A 21850-nucleotide genomic window follows, 5' to 3' on the forward strand; every position below is an offset into this window, starting at 1 on the left:
ATAAATAGTTGAGAATTTTAAAAAAATGTACAATTATCAAGAAGTTTGGTGCTCTTTAATCCAATATTCCTTTGAACAAAAACTGTTTGTCTGGAGTTGAGGATGAAGCATGTATTTATTTTATGATAGCAAGTGATTCTTAACCTTCTGGAAATGGCACCAGAAGATAGAACACATTAAATTTGGTCATGTGAAAGCAACACAATTACCTACTGGTACCTAAAATGTTCCTCTTAATGTAAAGGGTATTTTCAGGGGCTGGGGTTGTGGCTCAAGCGGTAGCGTGCTCGCCTGGCATGCGTGCGGCCTGGGTTCGATCCTCAGCACCACATACCAGCGAAGATGTTGTGTCCACCGAGAACTAAAAAATAAATATTAAAAAAAAAGGATATTTTCATTAAAAAAAATATATCAGGGAAACCATAGAATTGTTAAAATTGCGTAGTTTCTTTTTAAAACTGACTCTGCTCATGCTGGTGAAAACTTTGTCCGTGGTTACCACTTGGGATATATTATGTCACAGTTGCTGGTCTGGGGAGACTAGTTTGCCCAAAGCAGATCTTATAAAGGAAACAATAAACCATTAGACTTCTCCCCTGAAGTCAATCCATAAGAATAAATCAGGGCTATTTTTCAGGGTGCAGACAGGATGCTAGAAGCTCCTGTTGCCTTCATAGTTTCTAGCTTTATAGCAGCAGGGATGTGGGTGGCAGGGGTTAGGGGGGAGTCCCTTATTCAGATTGTCAGATGCATCAAAAGGGCTTCTTCAAAACACACTATAGGAAGAAGGATGTACCGAGTATGCCCACTGGGTTGCTAAATTAGCATTGGGCAGAGGGTGAGTCTGGACAATCCTCAGGAAAAGCGAGATTTACACTCAGGTCTTACCCAGAGAGCTGAGACGCCCGACTCAGGGGTTAAAGATGGTGAGGAGGAAGACAGGAATCTAAAACAACTGGATAAGTGTTTGCCTTCTTGACCCGCCTGAGAACTGATGCAGCCCTGGTTTCCCTCTTGGCCCCAGGAGGGAGAGCAAGGCAGCTGTGCGGGATCAAGGCATTTCATTAGACGGCAGCTGGGTTGCATTCTCTTTTGGAAGAACATCCTGGCTCCAGGGGACAGGATGGAAATAGGTTAGCTGGAACAGCAATTCCCTGGATGAAAGAGGAAAACCATGAGACCCTGTCATCTTAACTTTTTCCCTTCAAAATAATTACAAGAGGATTATATATTTCCTCAAAAATTGAGGATAAAGAATTTAAACCAGTTTGCAATCCAGTCTCAGTAAAAGGAGAAAGCCCCATAGCAACTGCATTGTAATACACCCCGATTTATTTACCCTGGATTTATTCTGTAGACTGCTTTGAGACAACTTCTCCTGCATGTCTACTTCTGTGCTTTCATTCTATCTATATTCTCCTTGATTGTCCTGACACAATTGATTATACATACATGCATAGAATTATGCAATATTTTAAATGACCTCTGTATTGATCTTCTTTCTCCAGCAGAAGGGAAGTGTAGTGATAATTTATATTTGCAACATTCTATGCACAATAAAATGTCTTATACTTGATGGGCTCTTAAAAATCAATAAGTAATTAATCAATTAATCGATAAACATATGCACGGCTTGGTGCTTGGGTGAATACTCTATAGTAGTACCCTTGATGCTACCAAACTGGACACCAGAGGGAACATGGCTAATTGGGTGTTAGAGAGCATACAAGTACAGTGCACCCTGGCTTCTTCCTTTTGAGGATGACTGTAAAGCCAGGAAGCTTAACCCTTCCTTAAGTTTGTTTGGAAAGGCAATAGAAATAAGAGAGAAAATTTTCTGTTTCAGAAGCCTGGACTCACTGCTATCACAGTCCGATTACCATTTGTTTTTTACTATGGGAAAAAGGAAAACATGTTTGCCTGAAGTAGAAAACATTTTTTGTTGGGGCTGGAGAACCTGAATGTTATTTTGGTGATTTGACAAAAACTGAGGCAAGTGTATCACCACTATCCTAATTATTAAATTGATGACAGAATTATAAAAAAATAAACTGTCAGAAAACAAGTATAAATCCTAGAGTTTGGACTCCTGCCACGTGGCAGGAAATAAAGCATGATGTTTTTAGGGTAACCTGGCCTTTGTCCAACGTGATGTTTACCAGATTGCTGACATTTACCAGCAGAGCAGTACTCTTCATCACTGGGACTACCAGAAGGGGAAAAAAAAAGGTAGTACATTTCTTACTAGTCTTTATTCAGAAATGATTTTCTGTTAACAACTTAGTATACTTGTATTTAATAATCATATTTTAAAGAAGACAAAACTCATTTTACACAATTTGTGAGAGCAAATAAAATAATTCAGGTTACCTTAGGGGGAAAAAAAACTGTGTTGTAATAGAAAAATGAAAATTATATTAAAGTTTGTTGAAAACTAAATTTAGGAAATCACTTTATTCCTGTTACTATTGCTGCAGAAGTATTTTATTCCCAAACATGGTAACTTCAAAAAATCATCTTATTTTGCTTACAATTTGAGGAACAAGATATTTGGGAAGGGCTAATAAGGGTGTTCTCACTTGAGGTTTCTCACTGTTTGCAGTCAAGCATTAGATAGGACCAGAATCATGGGAATGCTTGCCTTAGGCTGGCCACCTGGATGATGTCCTTTAGACTTATGATGAGCATTGGAGCTAGTCACAAGGGACTGTTCAATCTGTTGTCTTCAGAGTGACTCATCTGTCCAGATGGTGGTCTAGCAGTAAACATATTTCTTCAGGCTTCTGGTTGCCCCCAGAGCAAGCATCTCAGAGGAACTAGATAGCAGCTGTGAACTAGGTAGCAGCTATGAACTGGGTACCACCTTTTCTGACCTAGCCTCAAATATCATAATACCATTCTACAGCATCCCACAGGTTCACAGAGGCATCATAAGTCCATCCTAGTCTTAATGGAAAGGAAAGAGGATTGAACTTCACTTCTTAAGGGGTTTGGGATGAGTTTTTATATTAGAAGGACATGAAGATAAGAAATATAATTAATGAAATCTTTGAAAAGTACTATTATTTCGCACATTTGCTTAGATCTTCATGTTTCTAAAGAGAAGCATGAGAATAAGTTACTCTACAGAGTACTAAATAGAGAAGATCCATAGATACTACTTGTCTCTATGAAGATCATTACTTATAATTGCAAACTGCTTAAGAAGTTAAATATATTATATTTAAATTAATTTTAAGCTAACATCATCTACTTAAGATTGTATGAGAAGCAATCAGTCATATTATCTGGACTTTGTTAAAACTATAGAACATCTTATTTGAAGCTTATTCTACCTGGCTAACTGTTATATCATTTTTAAAATTCTTAATATCTTATTTTCTCTATTGTTTTGTGAATTACTATAAAATCCATCAATATCTGTAGGAATGATTTTATGAAAATCATATGAAGTTAATATAATTATATGTAATTAAAGACAGTATTTGTTAACTTTGCTTATTTAAGTGGTTAAAAAAATAAGATAAAATAACGGGTTCCATAGAATACCACATAGATTTTTGCATGGTGAAGATTAGTTTTGGTTCAAATGAGCAACTTTTAATCATTAAAATAATATTTAGCTCAAATGTATTTCTATCCAATTGACCCTAGGTTCAGTTGGTTTCAGATGAAAATATACAGGTTTAGAGATGCAAACTTGAGTTCTGGTCATCACTAGTTAGTGGTTGAGGTCATTTTAAACCAGATAATTTTGAATACAGATGGATAAATAAAGACTGATAATTTTTTTTAGATTTGAAAAGTACAGCATTTACACTATCATATGGAATTAAATTAACCAGAAACAGCTAGTGAAGGCCTAATTACTTATTGGGATTTTTTGGTGCAGATAATGTGAATGATATATTTGATGATATCATTTACTTGAGAATTAGAAACAAAGTTATGATAATTATAACCAGTTATATCCCAATACTTCTGAAAAAATAACTACAATAAAAGTAGGATGTGGAGAGATTTAGTAACAAAATATGGTGGAAAGGATCTCAAAGACATGTTCACAAACTTCCTACCTGTGACTGTATTTCAAAATTAATCAGAAAGACACCTGTGTACAAACAGCTAGAGGACATCAGGAAACTTTTGAGGTAATTCATCCTCTTTTTTTCCCACAGGTAGAGACATCTGATGAAAAATGATCATTTGTCTTAGTTAACCCCAAACATGCAGAAACAAAGAACAAGCACAAGATCCTAAAATACAGGACAGTACATCATAAGCTTCAGAAGCAGGGGATCAGTGTTATTTGAAGTGGTAGAGATGAGTATTTATAGAGTGGGGAAGGAAATAAGAGGAAGATTTAAAGCACTGTGAGATGGAAGTAGGAAGAAATGCCTGGATGGAGTTTTCCATGAGTGAGAACTCAAACCATCTTGGTTCTTGGGCTACTTTAGCCATGAGGCACCTTGACTAACCCACCTGGCATTTCTGGGTTTCTTTTTCTCTACCTGTGGGGAAAAAAAAAAAGAGGATGTGTTAGCTCAAAACTTTTCTGATTTCTGGGACAACTAAATATTTGTGAATGTTGAAAATTTCATTAATTAATAGGGTCAAAATCAAACCTAACAAAATAACAACAACCTGATGTCTACTATCATAATGTTTTTTTTTTTTTAAAGAAGGTGTGTATAAAGAAAAAGGAAGTAGTAGCAAGAAATACTCTCATAAATTGCGGGAGGTACTTTATATTAAAACTAACCAGATTCCCCTTGTTGTTTTTTCTTATTTTGATATAGGCCAATAGAAACCTCATTGTGTATGCTGGAACATTTGGGATGCATAGACTACTTGACATTTTCCCTTTGTGACATTCTAGAAACTCAGCTGTAGTATTTTGCCCGTGGTATTCTGCCCTTAGTTCTTGAACATTCCAGGCAACACTTGTTAGAGTCTTTAAAAATATAACATGATATTGGGTGTGATATCTTTTGGAGGATGTAGATTTGACAGGAGAAAGTATATGTCATGTTGGAATTCAAGAGAGCAATCTTCTAAACACACTTTGTCACTCTTAGCCAAATGAGTTTTCTCTTGTCATTAAACCTTGTCTGAAAATCATCTGGACAAAGGAATGTATCATATTGCCTTACCTGTCACATTGGGCTGTTTGGAAGAAAATGAAATAACATTGTATTTTTTTGAATAATTATTAAAGCCTCAGAAATATAAAGTATTAATAATAAAACATTCATATATGAATTATCTCAAAAGGACATGAATTGATTAGTGATTCATACATTAAAATAGCTCTACAGGAACTAAGCAGTAAGAATCACAAGGCTGAAGAAGGCATTTTTTAATGCTAAATCTTCAGAAATAAAGCATTATAATTAATCTCAAGCAATTTCTTTTATTAAAACATTCTGAGATAACAACATAATAAAAATTGCCAGTCACTCGGATATATCAATCTCTTCCTCTACATCTAACACTATCTTTGCAGTTTGAATCTGAACAAATGTTAAGTGTAACCAGAATTCAAGTGCAATGATGTGGATAAAGTAAAAATAATGAAAATTAAGACTTATTTTTGACTCCCCAAAAATGCCCAAGAAATAATATGTGGGCAGTAACTTTATATCTTTATTTGAAATTAAAGGAAATTATATCTTTTCTTGGTTGGATAACAACTAATTATCAAAGATTTGGCAGAAGTCTCCCACCTCTAATTGCATGTAATTAGTAAATTGACATTCTGAAAATGGCAGGGATTATGACTGCATAATGCCATTAAATATCCTCCTACGAGGTAGCTGTTCTGGTGGTTCACTGTTTATGATGGAAAACACTTCACTCTTGCTATTTCTATGGGAACTGTTTCTGTAGTGAGTTCTGTATTTACATGGCATATTGATGTAAGTTCAGAATCACATGAATTTTGATATTGCAATTTATGAAGAGAGTGGTCACTGGATTAGGGACAAGATTATTTTTTCCACTAACAGAACAATGATATCGTGAACAAAAAATTATTTGAAAAAAAAAACCCATAAATACGTGACTTTAGATATATTTTAAGTCATTTCCATGAAAAGCAATGAGGATAGTTGAAGTATGTCTACCATAATGGTTTATGAATGTATTCTAATTAAAACTCAAAATCGGAAAGGAATTTTCCATACATAGGAGTTATTCTGCCTCATTATAATTTGATTTTCAATTGAAAAGTTTGGATTAAATTATGTTTTCCATGCAACATGGATAATTTCTGATTTATTCCTACTTTATACAGCTGCTAGCAAGTTGATGGTTCCTAGGAGGTACTCAACCACATGCTGTTAAATGAATGAAGACATGTTCTTCAGCACTTCAAGTTACAGATATGATGGAAGATTGCTTCTGTCAAAGACTAAAAAGTATTCCAGATTTACGTTATGCAATCTTAAAATATAGAAATAACCACATTGAGTTAATAGAATGTCAAATTTATATTTAGCATCCCACATCCATAAGAAAAAAGCCAAAGGAAGACCAAAGGCCTCATTTAATAATTTTCCATTAGCTTTCATTCCCTTTACTCAAGGTGGCATACATTTTGAATAAAATTGTTTTAGTGACTAGTGAAATTTTTTAATACCATGGACAAATTGCTTACTCAATACATTTATATTTGTAAACTAACAAAAATAACTCATTTAAATGTAAAGTTCAAAAGTAAAATTTTATAGCATTACCTTTAGAGAAGTTATACTATCAAATTTATTTTATTTTATTCTAATTAGCCTAATATTGATTGATCATAAAATTTCAACTAAAACTAATATTGTTCTGGTATTACAGTTAAAACTGAAAGAATTGATCTCCAAAAGTGTGGAAAAGTTTTCAAGTTGTTGGATTAACATTTTTCATGTAGTCAACACACATTGATTATATATTTATATAATTTAAGTTAAAGTGTAGCTCTATGACAGTGTTAAATTATCAATAAAAGCTTTACAGTTGATGATATGACTAAAGTATGTTCTTATTGACAGGGTGTTTATTTAGAAATATATAGATTTATACTTCACTCCTACCAAACAAATGTAGTAAAACAGAGTGTACACTGAAAGATTTGAGCCGCACCCTAAGGAAATACAAAATTTCCCTTTTGCATAAAAGTAAATACGCAGGGAGAATATCATGTTCTGCTTATGACTAGGAAATAAAATTGTTTGACTTGGTTAGAGGATAAAACAAACCTTTTAAACTATAAATGATGTAATTCTTAGAAGAAAAATAGTTTGCTGGTAAAACTATCATGGCAACATTGGTTTCTGTATAAATCTATTTTTTTGTGTGATTCTGTAGTTATGCGTCCCCTTTTACTGACTACACACTCCTTTTATTCCTATGCTAGGTCTAGACAAAGTGCCCAGTGATCTTCCACCTGACACGACACTGCTAGATCTGCAAAACAACAAAATAACGGAAATCAAAAATGACGACTTTAAGAACCTGAAGGACCTTCATGTAAGAGCAATTTGATTTTTTAGTGATAAAGTGGTATGCCTCAAAGTATTTTTTCCAAACAAAAACTATGTGAGGGCAAAACCATTTATCATAAATAAATCAGCACCCAGCCACATGTTTATTAAATTCTCTTCTTGGCAGTGGTGGGGGAGTAGAGCAGCATGTTAATTAATCAACAAAAAATCATCAAATGTTCCTCTGGATATTTATACATTTTTAGTATTTAATTTATATCTATCACTTTATATCTTAATCCCCTCACAAGTTTTCATGAGTAAATATATGTATTTTCTCAATTAGACTGTACTTAAATAGTAGAACAAAATATAATATAAATTGATTTTTGTATTTTATTTCTTTTTTTTTCCTTTCATTCATTCATTTTTCTAAGAGAAGTGAGAATAACCTTGTAAATTCTCAAAGACTGGACCAACAGAAAAAGGAATAATCATTAGTATTTTATCTAGTAAATATAATCATATGTGTATGTACACATACATTCACCTATAGATAGGGTTGCATTCAGAATCATGCATGCTGCATCCTGAGCTGTGTTTTGATTAAGATTTTCACTTATCTATATTCCATTATGATGTCTAGTCTAATGCTCAGGATCCCCTCAGAAAACAAAAACAAAAACAAAAAAAAAACAGCATTCTCAAAAAGACTTCCTGCAGGAGACTTTACAGAAAGAATGGTTTGCAAAGAGGTATGGGAAACAACAAGGCTTTGCAAAGCACCCAGCTCCACAAGACTTCAAGGAACTTGTATTAGTTCCCCATGAGAGAACTGAGTAGCTATAGTCCTGTTCTTTGATTTCCTGCCAATGTCTCCATTGGCTGAACTTATTTGGAGGCCATATGTGGAGAGCACTGGGTTGGTATCGTCCCTATAGTGAGATCAGTGTCCTAAGACACGGAGAAGGGCGGGAAAGAACAAAGAATATAGTTGTAGATGGGAGACAATATGCTGTAAATGGACAATAGGGATACACCTCTAAGGCAGCATTGTGTAAGAGTAAATCCATGGTCTCTTTATAGAGAGTACTACGAAATTTGTTATCTAGTCCAGCTCCCTACCTATGCAATGAGTATGCTCAACATCTCAGTGTACATTTCGTATAAATAAGCCAAACATCAATGTTCAAAAGATATACTGTGGAAATCTCACTATGTGTGTTCTACTGTTTGGCTAATCCTGGAGCAGTGGTTTTCTTCTTGGCAAAGAATGGCAATTAAGAGCATCCAGGGAAGGCAGGTCTTATGGGAATGAGGAGACTGGACATCACATGGGCACAATTGATGGATATGATCTCTAAACTGAATTTAAAAGGACCACCAGTGAACTCTGAAAGGCTGTGTTGGAGAAGAGGAATTATATTTACTTGCTGCTATACTACAAAATGACAGAATTATCCTAGTGACTGGAAATTCCAGGGAAGCAGATTTTTCTTCAGCATTAGAAATGCAATGAAGCTGTGTGTGGCAGCACATGCCTGTAATGCTAGTGACTCTGGAGGAGGAGGCAGGAGGATCACAAGTTCAAAGACAGGCTTAGTACCTTCAAAAGTTCGTAAGTAACTTAGTATGATCCTGTCTCATGTTAAAAAATTTTAAAAAGGGCTGAAGATATGAATCCGTGGTTAAGCACCCCTAGGTTCAACATCTGGTACCAAAATTTTTTTTAAAAAATTTTAAAAAAAAGAAATGCAATGAAAATTGTTAGAATTTTTGGAAAATTGTTACATGATATCTGTATATGGAGACAAAGAGTTCATTTTTTATAATTAATGCTATAGAAATACATTCTTAAGCTTAAAATCATAAACTTGGTGAACTCTAATTTCACATCTATTTCTTCTTGTCATTATAGAAAGGCTATGTAGTAAAAATAGTCAACTTATAATAAAATATAAATATACAATACATCACTTGATTGCTATGTATTAGAAATAAGAAATATAGATACAGGGGATAATGAAATATAAAATAGTAAAAATGTCAACTATATACATAATGAAATTAACATAAAATTTAGCTATGGATGTTCTAAAAGCCCTGGAGGGAAAAGAGTACCATTTACCCATCAGGAGAACATATACCCGATTTTTAAAGGAAGTACATTTTTTTTCCATAAAACTTTTAAGATTGTACATGTAATATTTTTTTTTAAAATAGCACATAATAAAATAGCCATGGTCAATTTATTATGTTCAATACTATAAGCCATTATAAGTATTGAGTATTAATAGCACAAAGTAACAGAAAAATCAGTCATCATCATTATATCAGAATATCAGGTAGAGTATTAGGAGAATATGGGATAATGGGGATTTAGAAGATGAGCAGAAATTGGAAAGGTAGAGAAAAGAGGACTTTTTTTCTATAAAAGAAAAGCAAAGGCAGAAGACAAAAAGCAGTAGATGATAAAATAGAGGTATGGATGTGGGCTCTGAGACAGTGCAGGACTAAGCCTGAACAAGAGATTCCATCACTGGGCTGCTGGGTTCTGTTTCCACAGGTAGTAGGTGCTCACCTGCTCTCTGCCTTCACCTTAAGATTTCACTGGGAGTGAGGGCATGCCGAAACTAGCAAGGTTGTCAGTGATTATTTGGAATACGTTTAAAGAGGTGATAATAAAGAAGGAATATCATTAATTTCAGTGAACTAAAGTATGTAAAAATCTTTATTTGCTAAGGTTAACCTAAAGGTACTTTTTTTTTTAAAGAAGAAAAATTCTCTTACTCTAATCTTAACTTCATATTTAAATATATGCCAAATCGTTTTTTAAAGCTGTTCAATAAGGGACATCTAAATTTCTGTGACGTTTCTTTAAATCCAGTATTGGTAACAATGTGTTCTTTCTTTCCCTAAGTCTCCTTCGAAGTGTGCTTTCAGGCAACCATTGCCTTGGCAATCCCCTTCTTTCTACTTCAAAGTGCCCATTGGAAGAGACAGAGAGCTTATTAGAGCTTCTAACCTTTCAAACAGCTATTTTTCTCTTACTCTTTCATTCCTGATCTTTACCATCCTTGTTATTATCCAAACAAACATCATAATTTCAGCTAGGAAAGGTACACTTGAATGGGAGGGAAGGAGAGCAATGAAAAATAAGCAAGGTTTAAAATAGAAAGGATTCAACTGGAAAAAAATTCTTTATTCTCCAATAATTATATCCATTTGCAATGCTGTGGCTTAATATGAGTAATACTTGTTGCATATTAGTAGTTTTATATTTAGAGTAGAAAACTATATCATCTTTCTTTAAAATAATGGAGATAAAGTGTGGCAATACTAACAAAGTATTTCTTTTGAATTAAAATTTAATATATCTGGTAAAGAAGGTTTTTTTTAAATTAAAAATCAACAAAAGTTGCCAACAAACAAAAACTTGTCAGCAGTTTCTATATACTAGCTGTTCTTAGTAACGTAGAAAAATGAAAATATTTAATCTTTTAAAATATTAATATATTTTAATAATTGGTTTAGAACATAAATATGTAGCCAATATAACATGAAGAAGCAATTTTTTTCTTTTTTGTCTCTCTCTCTCTCTTTTTTTCTTTTTACAATTAAAAGGCCTTATAAAACAATGTATTTGGTGATTTTTGTATCTGAGTTCTCCTAATGCAAAAACTTATTTTTAATTAATTAGTGCTATATTTATAGTAATTTCTAAACATGGTTGTGGACACTTTATTCTGTCCCAATATTTGTTCTAACAGAGCCATACTGTGTTTATTGCTTTAAGTCACATTATGTGCTCTTATTAAGGAACTTGAGATAATTTTATGAAGATCTAGGAAACATGAATTTTCAAATGCAGTACTCATGTTTTTGCATTAATGAGAATCCAGGGGTGGGGGAAAGTAATTGAGGTAATAGAATGGTAAAATTTCAATCACAGGGCTGGATTGCAGCTCAGAGGTACATCACTTGAATAACACATGTGAAGCACTGGGTTCAATTCTCAGCATCACATAAAAATAAATAAATAAACAAAATGAAGCTATTGTGTCCATATAAAACTAAAAATTATATACATAAAAATTTCAGTCCCAGAAATGCAAGAATCTATTCTGAAAGCAGTGGCTTTCAGAAGTATATCCTCATGTTATTCACATTATTTTATGAATTAAAACTTATTATGAGTAACATAGTCTTTTAATTAATCCAAAGATACATTGGTTGATTAATACAAAATTCTAAAAGTTTCCAATGTATATTAAAGAAAGTTAAAAGCATTCATGGGGGTTAAGTAATATAAAATTGAAATTAATAGGCAAATACTATGGAAATCAGTACAAGTCAAAGCAGAGGAGCCGAGTGAGCAAAACTTATATTTATCAGACACACAGAATGGCAGAAGCTCAATGAGAAATACAAAGCATGAGAAATACAAAGCACATCTTTGACTACCATCCATAGAGAAAAATTCGGAAGGTTGATACCATCAAATGTATGCAATATGGTCTTAAAATCTGGTTTCTATTATGTTAAATGTTAAAGTCTGACTTTTAATATCATCCTTGTGCAGGGCTTACACTGTACTAGATGTAAGGTTACTATCATATTTATTGGCAATTTTTAATTAACATGCTCAAGAGAAGAATAATCCTGGTACTCTAAACTCCAGTCTCTTCAATTGTTGATGATAGTGTAAAATGGCACCACCCTCTGCTGCAGATTCTGTGATACAGTCAATGACAAGGGACCTTTAGGATGAAGACCTGACTGGGACATGAATGTCTGTTACTAGGAAGTACAATCGTGGGGAGTATTTATTGTTTAAAGATTGTATATGTGCATACATATCTATATAGCCATGCAGAGACACAGATAAAGTGATCATACTTGCTGATTTTTCAGATTTCTTGCAATTTTCCAGACATCCTCCTCAAGTACCATTAATGGAATGAAGAGACTACATACTTGTTAAATGAGTGTGTGTGTGTGTGTGTGTGTGTGTGTGTGTATACTTATATATAAGGTAGTTTGGAACTTAAGAAAATGTTTCTGTTTTCTGTCTATAGGCATTGATCCTTGTCAACAATAAAATTAGCAAAATAAGCCCTGGAGCATTTACACCTTTGGTGAAGTTGGAAAGACTTTATCTGTCCAAGAATCAACTGAAGGAATTGCCAGAAAAAATGCCCAAATCCCTTCAGGAGCTTCGTGTCCATGAAAATGAGATCACCAAAGTGAGAAAAGCGGTGTTCAATGGATTGAACGAGATGATTGTCATAGGTACAGATATTTTTAAAACTTGAAGACCAAGGCACCAGGTGGTCCTTCGAGATATCAAGTATTCTTTAACTGCAGGGAGGTGAACCAGCTGGAGCCTGTGTGCCTGAAACCTACATGGTGTAGAGTAGCAGGGCCAGGCGAAATTGGACTGAATTTGTACTTTACAACATTTTTCTTTCTTGATTTTGAGGATCTGAGGATGTAGAGGAGATCTAAGACTGAAGTTACCTTGCTGTGTGCTCAGTGTGCAGGATGGACTTAAGTAGTGCTTAATTAGAAACATTTTTGTGTAGGGATTTGCCATATCCTGAACAGTCATAAATCATTTGCTTTAAATACTATGTTATAACATTTTTGCTGGAAGGATGGTCAAAATATATATAATTATATAACCATTTTGCAAAAAAATAGATTCAGATATTTTAAGCAACACTTTAAAGTATCTTAGAAAAGTAATAGCATAATGTATGATCGATAAACACTTTTTTCTAATGTCAGCATTTTCTGAAAAAAAAAAAGAGAAAAAAAATTAGATACTTGGTTGCAATTCTTTTTTGTTTCATATATCTTTGGTTTTTATCCTTTGATTTTTGCCTGTTTTCATAATGGAATGTTTTATTCCACTTTGCTATTCTTCTGAAGAACATGCTCTTTTATTTCCCTTTTGTTTTCCCATTGTTATTAACCCAAATTTCTTTCTAGAAGCCTGACAGAAAGAGATACTATGCTGACTCATAATATCCTAAAATTCTCTCTAAAATCCTGCACTTTTCACACTTGTAGAACTGGGCACCAACCCGCTGAAGAGCTCAGGAATTGAAAATGGAGCCTTCCAGGGAATGAAGAAGCTCTCCTACATCCGCATCGCAGACACCAACATAACCTCCATCCCACAAGGTGACAGAAACCCTCCCACACGTTCCGAAACACCTAAGTCCCAGGGATTGGACATTTTTTAAAAAGTGGATGTGGACACTTAAATTGTGACTCAAGTAACCAACCTTATTTATGGTAAATCCTCTATCCCTAGAACTGGTCCTGTGGAGCCTGGGTGACGGTGAGACTATCCAGGTTCATTGTAAGGATGGAGAGATTCCTTAAAATGTCCCTTCTACAATGAAACAATAAACAATGAATTTATATTTGTAATTGTGATATAAAGAGGAGATAGTGGAGCTATTTTAAAAATAAACTGAATGCTTTGGTACTTTGTTTTAAAAAATGATACATAGAAGTACCTCTGGAACTGAGACAATTTGTGTCTCCAATTCCTTAGGGAATTCTTTCCCTTGTAGGATTTTCCAGTCCTTAATATCTGAAGGGAATCACCACTATTATTGTAATAGCATTGGTTGTAAAAAGTGTGGATTTCAGAATCTGTTTGGGTTCAAGTTGTCATTGACTCAAGGACCCTTAATTACTTCATCCATAAAGTGAGAACAATATTAATATATACCAGAATGGGTTGTTTTAAAATTAAATAGATAATCAGAAAAAATTTGGCATTTAGATAAATAGGGACTAATGTTATCTCCTATTATTCAAAAAATGTTTTCAACCCTCACTTGGCTTAGACAATGTACAGAATATTGGTGACAGGTTGGTAAATAGGAGATGCTATCTACTTTTAGCAACCAAAAAATAAACAGCAATCACCCCACAGTCAGAGTAAGCTCATCCTGCTCCTGGATGCTTAGGAGAAGCACATAAGCCAGGCTTTGTGACAGGAAAGGAACAGAACTTCCAAAATAAGTGCCTGTAATTTGCACATTTTTTCTGCTTTCTAGATGTTTCAGTTTCACAAATGCCCCTCTATAAGTTTTCCCTTCGGTTTGGGCCTTCCTCAATTAGATGCCTTTTTCTTGATCTAGGTACAAGCTAAAGGTACTTATCTGCAGAAAACACCAATTTTACTTTATTGCATTTTCAGAGAAACTTTAATTTCTGAGAGTACATACACCATAGAAGCTATATTTACTACCACTTGTCCTATCTACAGTCATCTCATACAGAGCATGTTTTGGGTGCCCTTAAAAGTAACTGCTGGGATGGATAGATGGATGAACAGATAGCTATTTCAATTTAAAGTTTACAAGCCATGTTCTTGCTGAGTAACTTGCTGCATCTAACAAATGACTAAAAAAAATCACCAGTGGCTCCATATCCATAGGTTCAACCATCTATGGATCAAAACAATTTTTTTAAAAAAATTTTCATCTAAAATATGTGCTCTTTTTACTCCCTAAACAATACAATATAGCCACTATTTATGCATCATTTACATTGTTTTTATAAGTAATCTAGAAATGATTTAAGAACAAGAGGATTCATGTAGTATATATAAAAATTCTATATCATTTTATATGAAGGCCTTGAATTCCAACAAATTTTGATTCATAGTAGGGTCCAGAAAAAAATCCCCTAAACCCCTACAGATACTCAAGGACACTGTGTACACACACCAGACAGAAACAAATATACACATACACACACACACACACACACACACACACACACACATGCACGTAAAAATATATAGATGCAGATTAATATATCTGACCTAAAGGCATACTCATAGGAGATGAAGCAGCTGGAATTTCCCCATCACTTCATATTGCTATATAAATTTTATTAAGCGTTTTCTTTGACTTTGCAATCCCTCCTGATACCTCCTATAAAATATCCCTAAGTGACACCTTTCATCAATGATATGTTTTCTTTTACTGTCTTAAATTTTCTTTCTCTCCTGCTTTACTCTTTTTCTTATCATTTCTGGCTTGCTTTTATTTACTATTTTATAATAATATAGAAGTCGTAGTAACTACATTGTATTAAGCACTCGCTGCTAGTATCATGCCAAACACTTTTCATGGAATCAAAAAACATCCCTATATGGTGGTATCATTCTTGTTCTGTAAAAGAGGACAAAATGAGTCTTAAAGAAGTGAAATAAATTGTGAGCAATGTCATAGAGTTAGGAGGAAGTATCACAATGAGATTCTCTGGGCTGTATTAGAGTTCGTGTGATTAACTACTTTATTCTCTTGCCATCCACCATATTTATGTTCTGCATATTTATGTCTATCTAAAATAAGAATCTAGGGTTAGACTGGGCCTCTTATGCCTGTCTGTGTATTATCCATGTCCTGATTATAGTTTCTCCCACTACTTATTGAAATGTAAAGGTGGGATAGTGTAGTAATTATAAAATCTAAATTGAATTAAAACAACACAGTGAGAGAGACCTCAGCCACTTAGCAATTCTTCAATTTTGCATTAATTATTCCTTTCTCTAAACACATCAGTTTTTCTAACTATAAAATGAAGGTATTAATAAAACCTACCTTCTAGGATTATTACCTAAAGTAATATTTATATACATATAGTACCCACACCTGAGTAATCTTCATTTATTTTATCTCATAAAACAAGGAAGAGGAAAAGAATTAATAAAAGTAACTGGAGAATATGTTTTCTCAGTCACATGCCATAGTGGCTAAGGGTAAGAAGAGTGTGTATAAATTTGCCTTTCTCTGTCCTGTTGCAAAGGTTTCCATAGACAAACTTCTTCCTGGTTCTAACTTTATTTTGAGGAAACCAACACTAAAAAGGGAAGACACTAAGAGGCAGTGAACTTTAAAGAAATCTTTTCCTGGTGATAAAAAGAAAGAATATATATATATATTGCTTTTCTCAGAGGATAATGTAAAAATATAAGTGCATTATTCTAAGGAGAATTAAGTGGTTTAAATCCTTTATTGTCAAAATGGCTACAATTCCCTAGATTCTATTCATAAGAAAAATGCAATTGTTTTTTCATTTCCTCTAGTTGACAACAGGCTATTTTAACTTCCTTTGGCTATCTAGGATCATATTCTACTCTTTACCTAAGATACAAATGGCCTACAAAATCTGTAATTTTGAATCTCTGTTTCCTCACTTATGACAAGGGATTAATTATCAATAATTTATACAGTGAGGGAATAATGAAATTGAGTTAGGACAAGTGCCATAGCAGACACACTTATTTCCTTAGCATTTTCCAAAAAAATACATATTTCCTTAGAGAAGCATATTCATATGTTCATTTTTTGGTCAAATACAGAAAAAAATTATTGCATTAAATAGAAAATATTGACATAATTCAGTGGGATGTAATGAAAGTTTCACATCAAATGTAACCTGTGATTTTCCAAACTGATATCTTTATAGGCAAATATGCAAGACATTTTGCAAGTCAGATTTTATTTGTTCATGTAACAGATTTGCTATTTTTTTTAAGTTCTTGCTATTCTTTTAAGTGGAACAATGTGCTATTTAAAAAGCTGTATAAAAACACAATATATCCTCAGATGGCATGAGGAAATGAAAATAAAATATTTAAACTTTTATATATATACTACTCAGTCTTTGGACATTATAGCCATTCCGGAAGTACTATTCCAAGACTTAGTGGGCATATTGGATCTTAAATTATTTCTCCAGGTGCTCTACATATGGCAGATGACTTGGTTATAGGCCTGTGCTTTCTTCTCATATAAAGAAATAGTCTTGATTTAATACATTCAAGTAAGCTTTAGCTTCTTCTACACAACCAGATTTCAGAGACATTTGGTGATTTTTATGGAAAGGTTGGTAAGTGTAAGACCACCATAGCTTATCATTGTGAGTTATTAATGATTCTCATTAATGAAATGCTTAGTTAAATGTACATATATACTTAACCAATAAATAAATCATCCCTTTGTTATATTCAAACGCTCATCTTTTTCTTTTATGATGTATTTCTTTTATCGGTGACAGTGTTAGCCCATTAAAAAAGGTAGAAAAAAAATAGTGAGTTTCAACATTTGATTGCACTTTTGCCATTGCTAGTACAATTATCACGTGACTAGAACATTTTATGATTTTGTTGAGTCCATCTAGGAGAAAAGTAGGAAGGTTTTCTACTACTTTCAAAAGCATGCATCATGATAAATGGGATGAAGGAAACATATGAAAAGCAGAACTAATTCTTCAAACCTCATTGTATGTTTAATAGCATGAACTCTCATTGAGTCTTTCTACATTCTGTCCTTAGGTTTATTTGCTAAATTACTATTTCACGTTTCTATATTCCAGGCCTTCCTCCTTCCCTCACCGAATTACATCTTGATAACAACAAAATCACCAAAGTGGATGCAGCTAGCCTGAAGGGACTGAATAACTTGGCTAAGTAATAATCTTCTTTCACTACTCGATATCAGAACAATGACTAGACATAATCAGTGCCTGTATTCTAGAAGATAGAAACACGATGATTGGTTTTTACTTAATATTTGCTACACTTTATTGTTGTTTCCAACAAATTCAAACTTTGGTCTGTATGATTATTTCTTGAGAAAAAAAATCAATGAAATAGAATGCCTACTATAAACACCAACCTTGGCCTTGCATTTTTGTGAATACTGTATAGTTTTAGGTATTACATACCAGATATTTCATTAACAGATTTTATTTAAATGTGTTTATTCAATATATTCTAACTTGGTATCAAGCAGAAAGTTAACAAAATTGTAAGTGTCTCAAATACAAAAATTCTGTAAAATGAACATTACCAAAATCTAGAAATGTTGAACATCCCACATATCACTGCTAGAGTGCTTATACTGAAATTCTCTAACCTCCTATTCTCCAAAGTTTATAATAAAATGCATCTGCACATTAAATGTAGGCCAACTAGAAATTATTTTTTATTATTTTGGGTGGTATTTTTTAGCCTTCCTTAACTTTGTTTCTTTCTTTGTAAACCATCACTAGTGTCTGCTTCCTAACTTCAGTCTCTGTACATTTTCACTCTGGCTAATTTTAAAAAGAGGAGAGTGCTGGCAAACCCTGGGAATACTCTGTTCTTGATATGCATACATTGCTGAATGTCCTTCAAGAGTATATTCCCACCATGGTTTTATGCCAAATCAACTCATTCCTCTCTTTACATATAAATTTCATGGGAGATAAAAATACATAACATGCATCATTTTATCTTTGATAAATATCTAAGTCCAAATAGATGTTTAAGGTGGCTTTTCCTATTTCTGTGGATAACACCTAGTGGAATGGGCTGAAGATAAGCACGTGCATGTGAATAGAGCTGACATATATTAACCCCAATGTCTCAAATAATAAGAAAAGCTTCATTTAGACCTGTTTGAATGCTATTCACTAATGTAGAAAACATTCTTCACAGTAGTATTACACATCACCTATCTGTATTTGTAGATCAGGTCCTCCTAACTACAGAAATGTATATTCAGATAAACTGCATTATTTATCAAGATCATTATTATTGGATTTTATAATTATTGTTGTTGTTGGTGGTAGTAGTAACAGTAATAGTAGTAGGGAAAACAATATTTTAAAGTTCAATATATAGTAAATGAATCATTATAAGTGTGGTTTTTTTAGAAAAAAAAAGAATAAATTCATTTTTTACTAAAAGTGGTAAGGAGATTTTAAGATTCTCCACTTGAATACTGATTTCATGTGCTTTGTATCAAATACAAAATACAAAAGAGCTAATAAATATTGAAAATGTCAACAGAAATTTATATTTCTCTTCAAATGAATTTTGAATTCCAATCATTGCCTTATTGGCCAAGCAAATATTATAATTTGTTGAATTCATTGAACATATTTTTTTAGAATCAAATCCAAAATCTTTTGATTAAACCATGAAATAATTATGTTGTTTATTGCTTACTTATGTCAGAACAAGAAAAGTATTTTGATGTTGAAAATGAAAATGGTTAAATGAAAAAAACAAAAAAAAACCAACCACTGACCACAGAACATTGATTTAGGGTAAAGGTTACTATTTGTAGTAAAGAATAAATTTGGAGAAATCAGTGCATGCCCTTCATCAGAAGCATGAATTTATTTATTTATTTATTTATTTATTTATTTATTTATTTATTTATTTATTTAGATAGATAGGTAGGTAGTTATATACATGCATGCATACACCATCATCACCTTTACTAAATGAACTATTCCTTGATGATAAAAATCATTTTTGAACTATTTCACCTCATCATTTCTACAGTAAAATTATACATATACTGTGTTCTCAAAAGTACTTTTTTTGAAGATTGGGGATCTGGCTCAATGGTAGAGCACTCATCCAGCATGTGTGAGGTTCTGAGCTCTATTCCCAGTACTATAAAAAAATGTTGATTGAATAGATAAATAAATGGTTAAGTAATGATTTGTGTTATGAAAATCTTCCTTGAATAACTTTATGAGGAATGCTCTATTCTTGAATTTAATATTGGGACTTGGAGTATTGTAAGATACAATAGACACAATTCTGGAATAGAAAAGGAAAGGTCAAAAAAGAAGACAGGAATGTTTCAAGACTGAGTGTAAAACAAACTTTTCTGAGCCAAGATGCCAGTTTAATAATCAATAGCTAAGTCAATACAGTACTGCTATTAATAATAGCCTAAAAGCAGTCTTAACCCTTATTTCAAATATCAATCCGTGATTAAAACTGGGAAATTTTGTTACCTAAACCAGCATCTGAATTCTGAAGGAGCTCAATTCAGAACTAGCTGGAGTGTAGGAGAAACCATCTGTGGACAATGCCCAGATCTCTTCCTTTACACTTAGGGAATCTTTTATACTGTCCCTCACCCTCCTTGGAGTGTCTATCTGTCTGTCTGTCTCTCTCTCTCTGTGTCTCTCGTGTGTGTGTGTGTGTGTGTGTGTGTGTGTGTGTGTGTGTGTATGTGTGTGTTTCTTTATTTTGCTGTCTCATACCTGGTATCTTCTGTCTGCCCTTTGATTGACATCACTTTGCTTTTCATTCCCAGAGTGTTAGACAAAATATTCATGTCTCTAAGTCAACCTCTCCTGGCCTTGAAAATCCATGAACGGACATTGCAGAACTCCTACATATTATGCATTTAATTTTTTTTAAACTAGGAACCAAGACTTAGAGTGAATTAAATTTGAAGGAACTTGTATTAGGAATGTCAAAAGGGGCCAGAGAGGGAGACCTGAGTCAGAGACCTGGGTCAGAAGCAAGAATGCTGGCAGCAAAGCAGAGTTTGAAACTATTAGATGGTCGATGAGGAATATTTTTGATCTAGAAAACTGAAATTTTCTAGAAAGTAGGTTGTCAACTTTTTAGAATTGGTCACCTTTTATCATCGGTGAATAAATTTATATGATAAATGCACTGTAGCTCCATTTTCAAAAAGACAATTTGGTTGTGCCATTTCTGTTGGTTCTCTCTCAAATGAATTTAATGTGTTCATTACACATGGAAATCCATTTTGTAGCTATTTTTGAGCATGACCAGCACTACGTTAATTACCATAAGGTAGTTACTATTCCAAAGGAGAGGTATACACGTCCACAGGCCTTTAGAACACAGAACACAGTCTGTTATGTAATACAAGCAGTTGCCCACAGGATGCTACAGAGCATTCAAGAGAGGTGCCTGTCTAATCTTGTTCCCTTAGAGGAGTCTCAAAGAAGGTAACACTGAGCCATTAAGAATAATGGGCTTTGTGTAAGTTCAGAGAGATTAGCATTGTAAACAGTGGGAATAATACAACAACAAAACCAAAAAATTCCCTTTTCTATTTACTTGCCTAATCCTACAATGCCTGTACAAAAGACACCTGTGTTGGGGCATGTGTTCATTTCTGCTTTGCTTTGCAGGTTGGGACTGAGTTTCAACAGCATCTCTTCTGTGGAAAATGGCTCTCTGGCCAACACTCCTCACCTCAGGGAGCTTCACCTGAACAACAACAAGCTTCTCAGGGTGCCTGGTGGGCTTGCGGAGCACAAATATATCCAGGTGATGCCTAAGCAAATACTCACTGTGAGGGAGTCAGAGAGCAGACCCTCCCTCCTGGATGCTGGGAGGCAGGAGGATCTGGTTAGACATGGTTTCTGCAATGTTACAGTCAGCTAAGCTGCTGTGCCAAGTCACCATAAACTGGGTGGCTTAAACAGCAAACACTCATTTCTCACTGTTCTAGAGGCTGGAAGTCTGAGATCAGGGTGCTAGTGGGGGCCCTGTTCCAGGTTGGAGAATGCCA

At 33.8% G+C, this 21850-nt stretch overlaps 1 protein-coding gene across 3 annotated transcripts in view; it reads left to right on the top strand.

The window, feature by feature from the left end:
* Dcn (decorin) overlaps positions 1–21850 on the top strand; it is a 35210-nt gene that overhangs the window by 9503 nt on the left and 3857 nt on the right. For all 3 annotated transcript variants that reach the window (XM_013358231.4, XM_005324434.5, XM_005324435.5), the window contains exons 3-7: positions 7403–7515; positions 12548–12761; positions 13545–13658; positions 17883–17976; positions 21468–21606. In XM_013358231.4, the coding sequence (XP_013213685.1) occupies positions 7403–7515; positions 12548–12761; positions 13545–13658; positions 17883–17976; positions 21468–21606 (674 nt within the window). The remainder of the gene's footprint in view (positions 1–7402; positions 7516–12547; positions 12762–13544; positions 13659–17882; positions 17977–21467; positions 21607–21850) is intronic.

This window comes from Ictidomys tridecemlineatus, chromosome 6, assembly GCF_052094955.1.
Source record: "Ictidomys tridecemlineatus isolate mIctTri1 chromosome 6, mIctTri1.hap1, whole genome shotgun sequence".
NCBI classification, from domain to species: Eukaryota; Metazoa; Chordata; class Mammalia; order Rodentia; family Sciuridae; genus Ictidomys; species Ictidomys tridecemlineatus.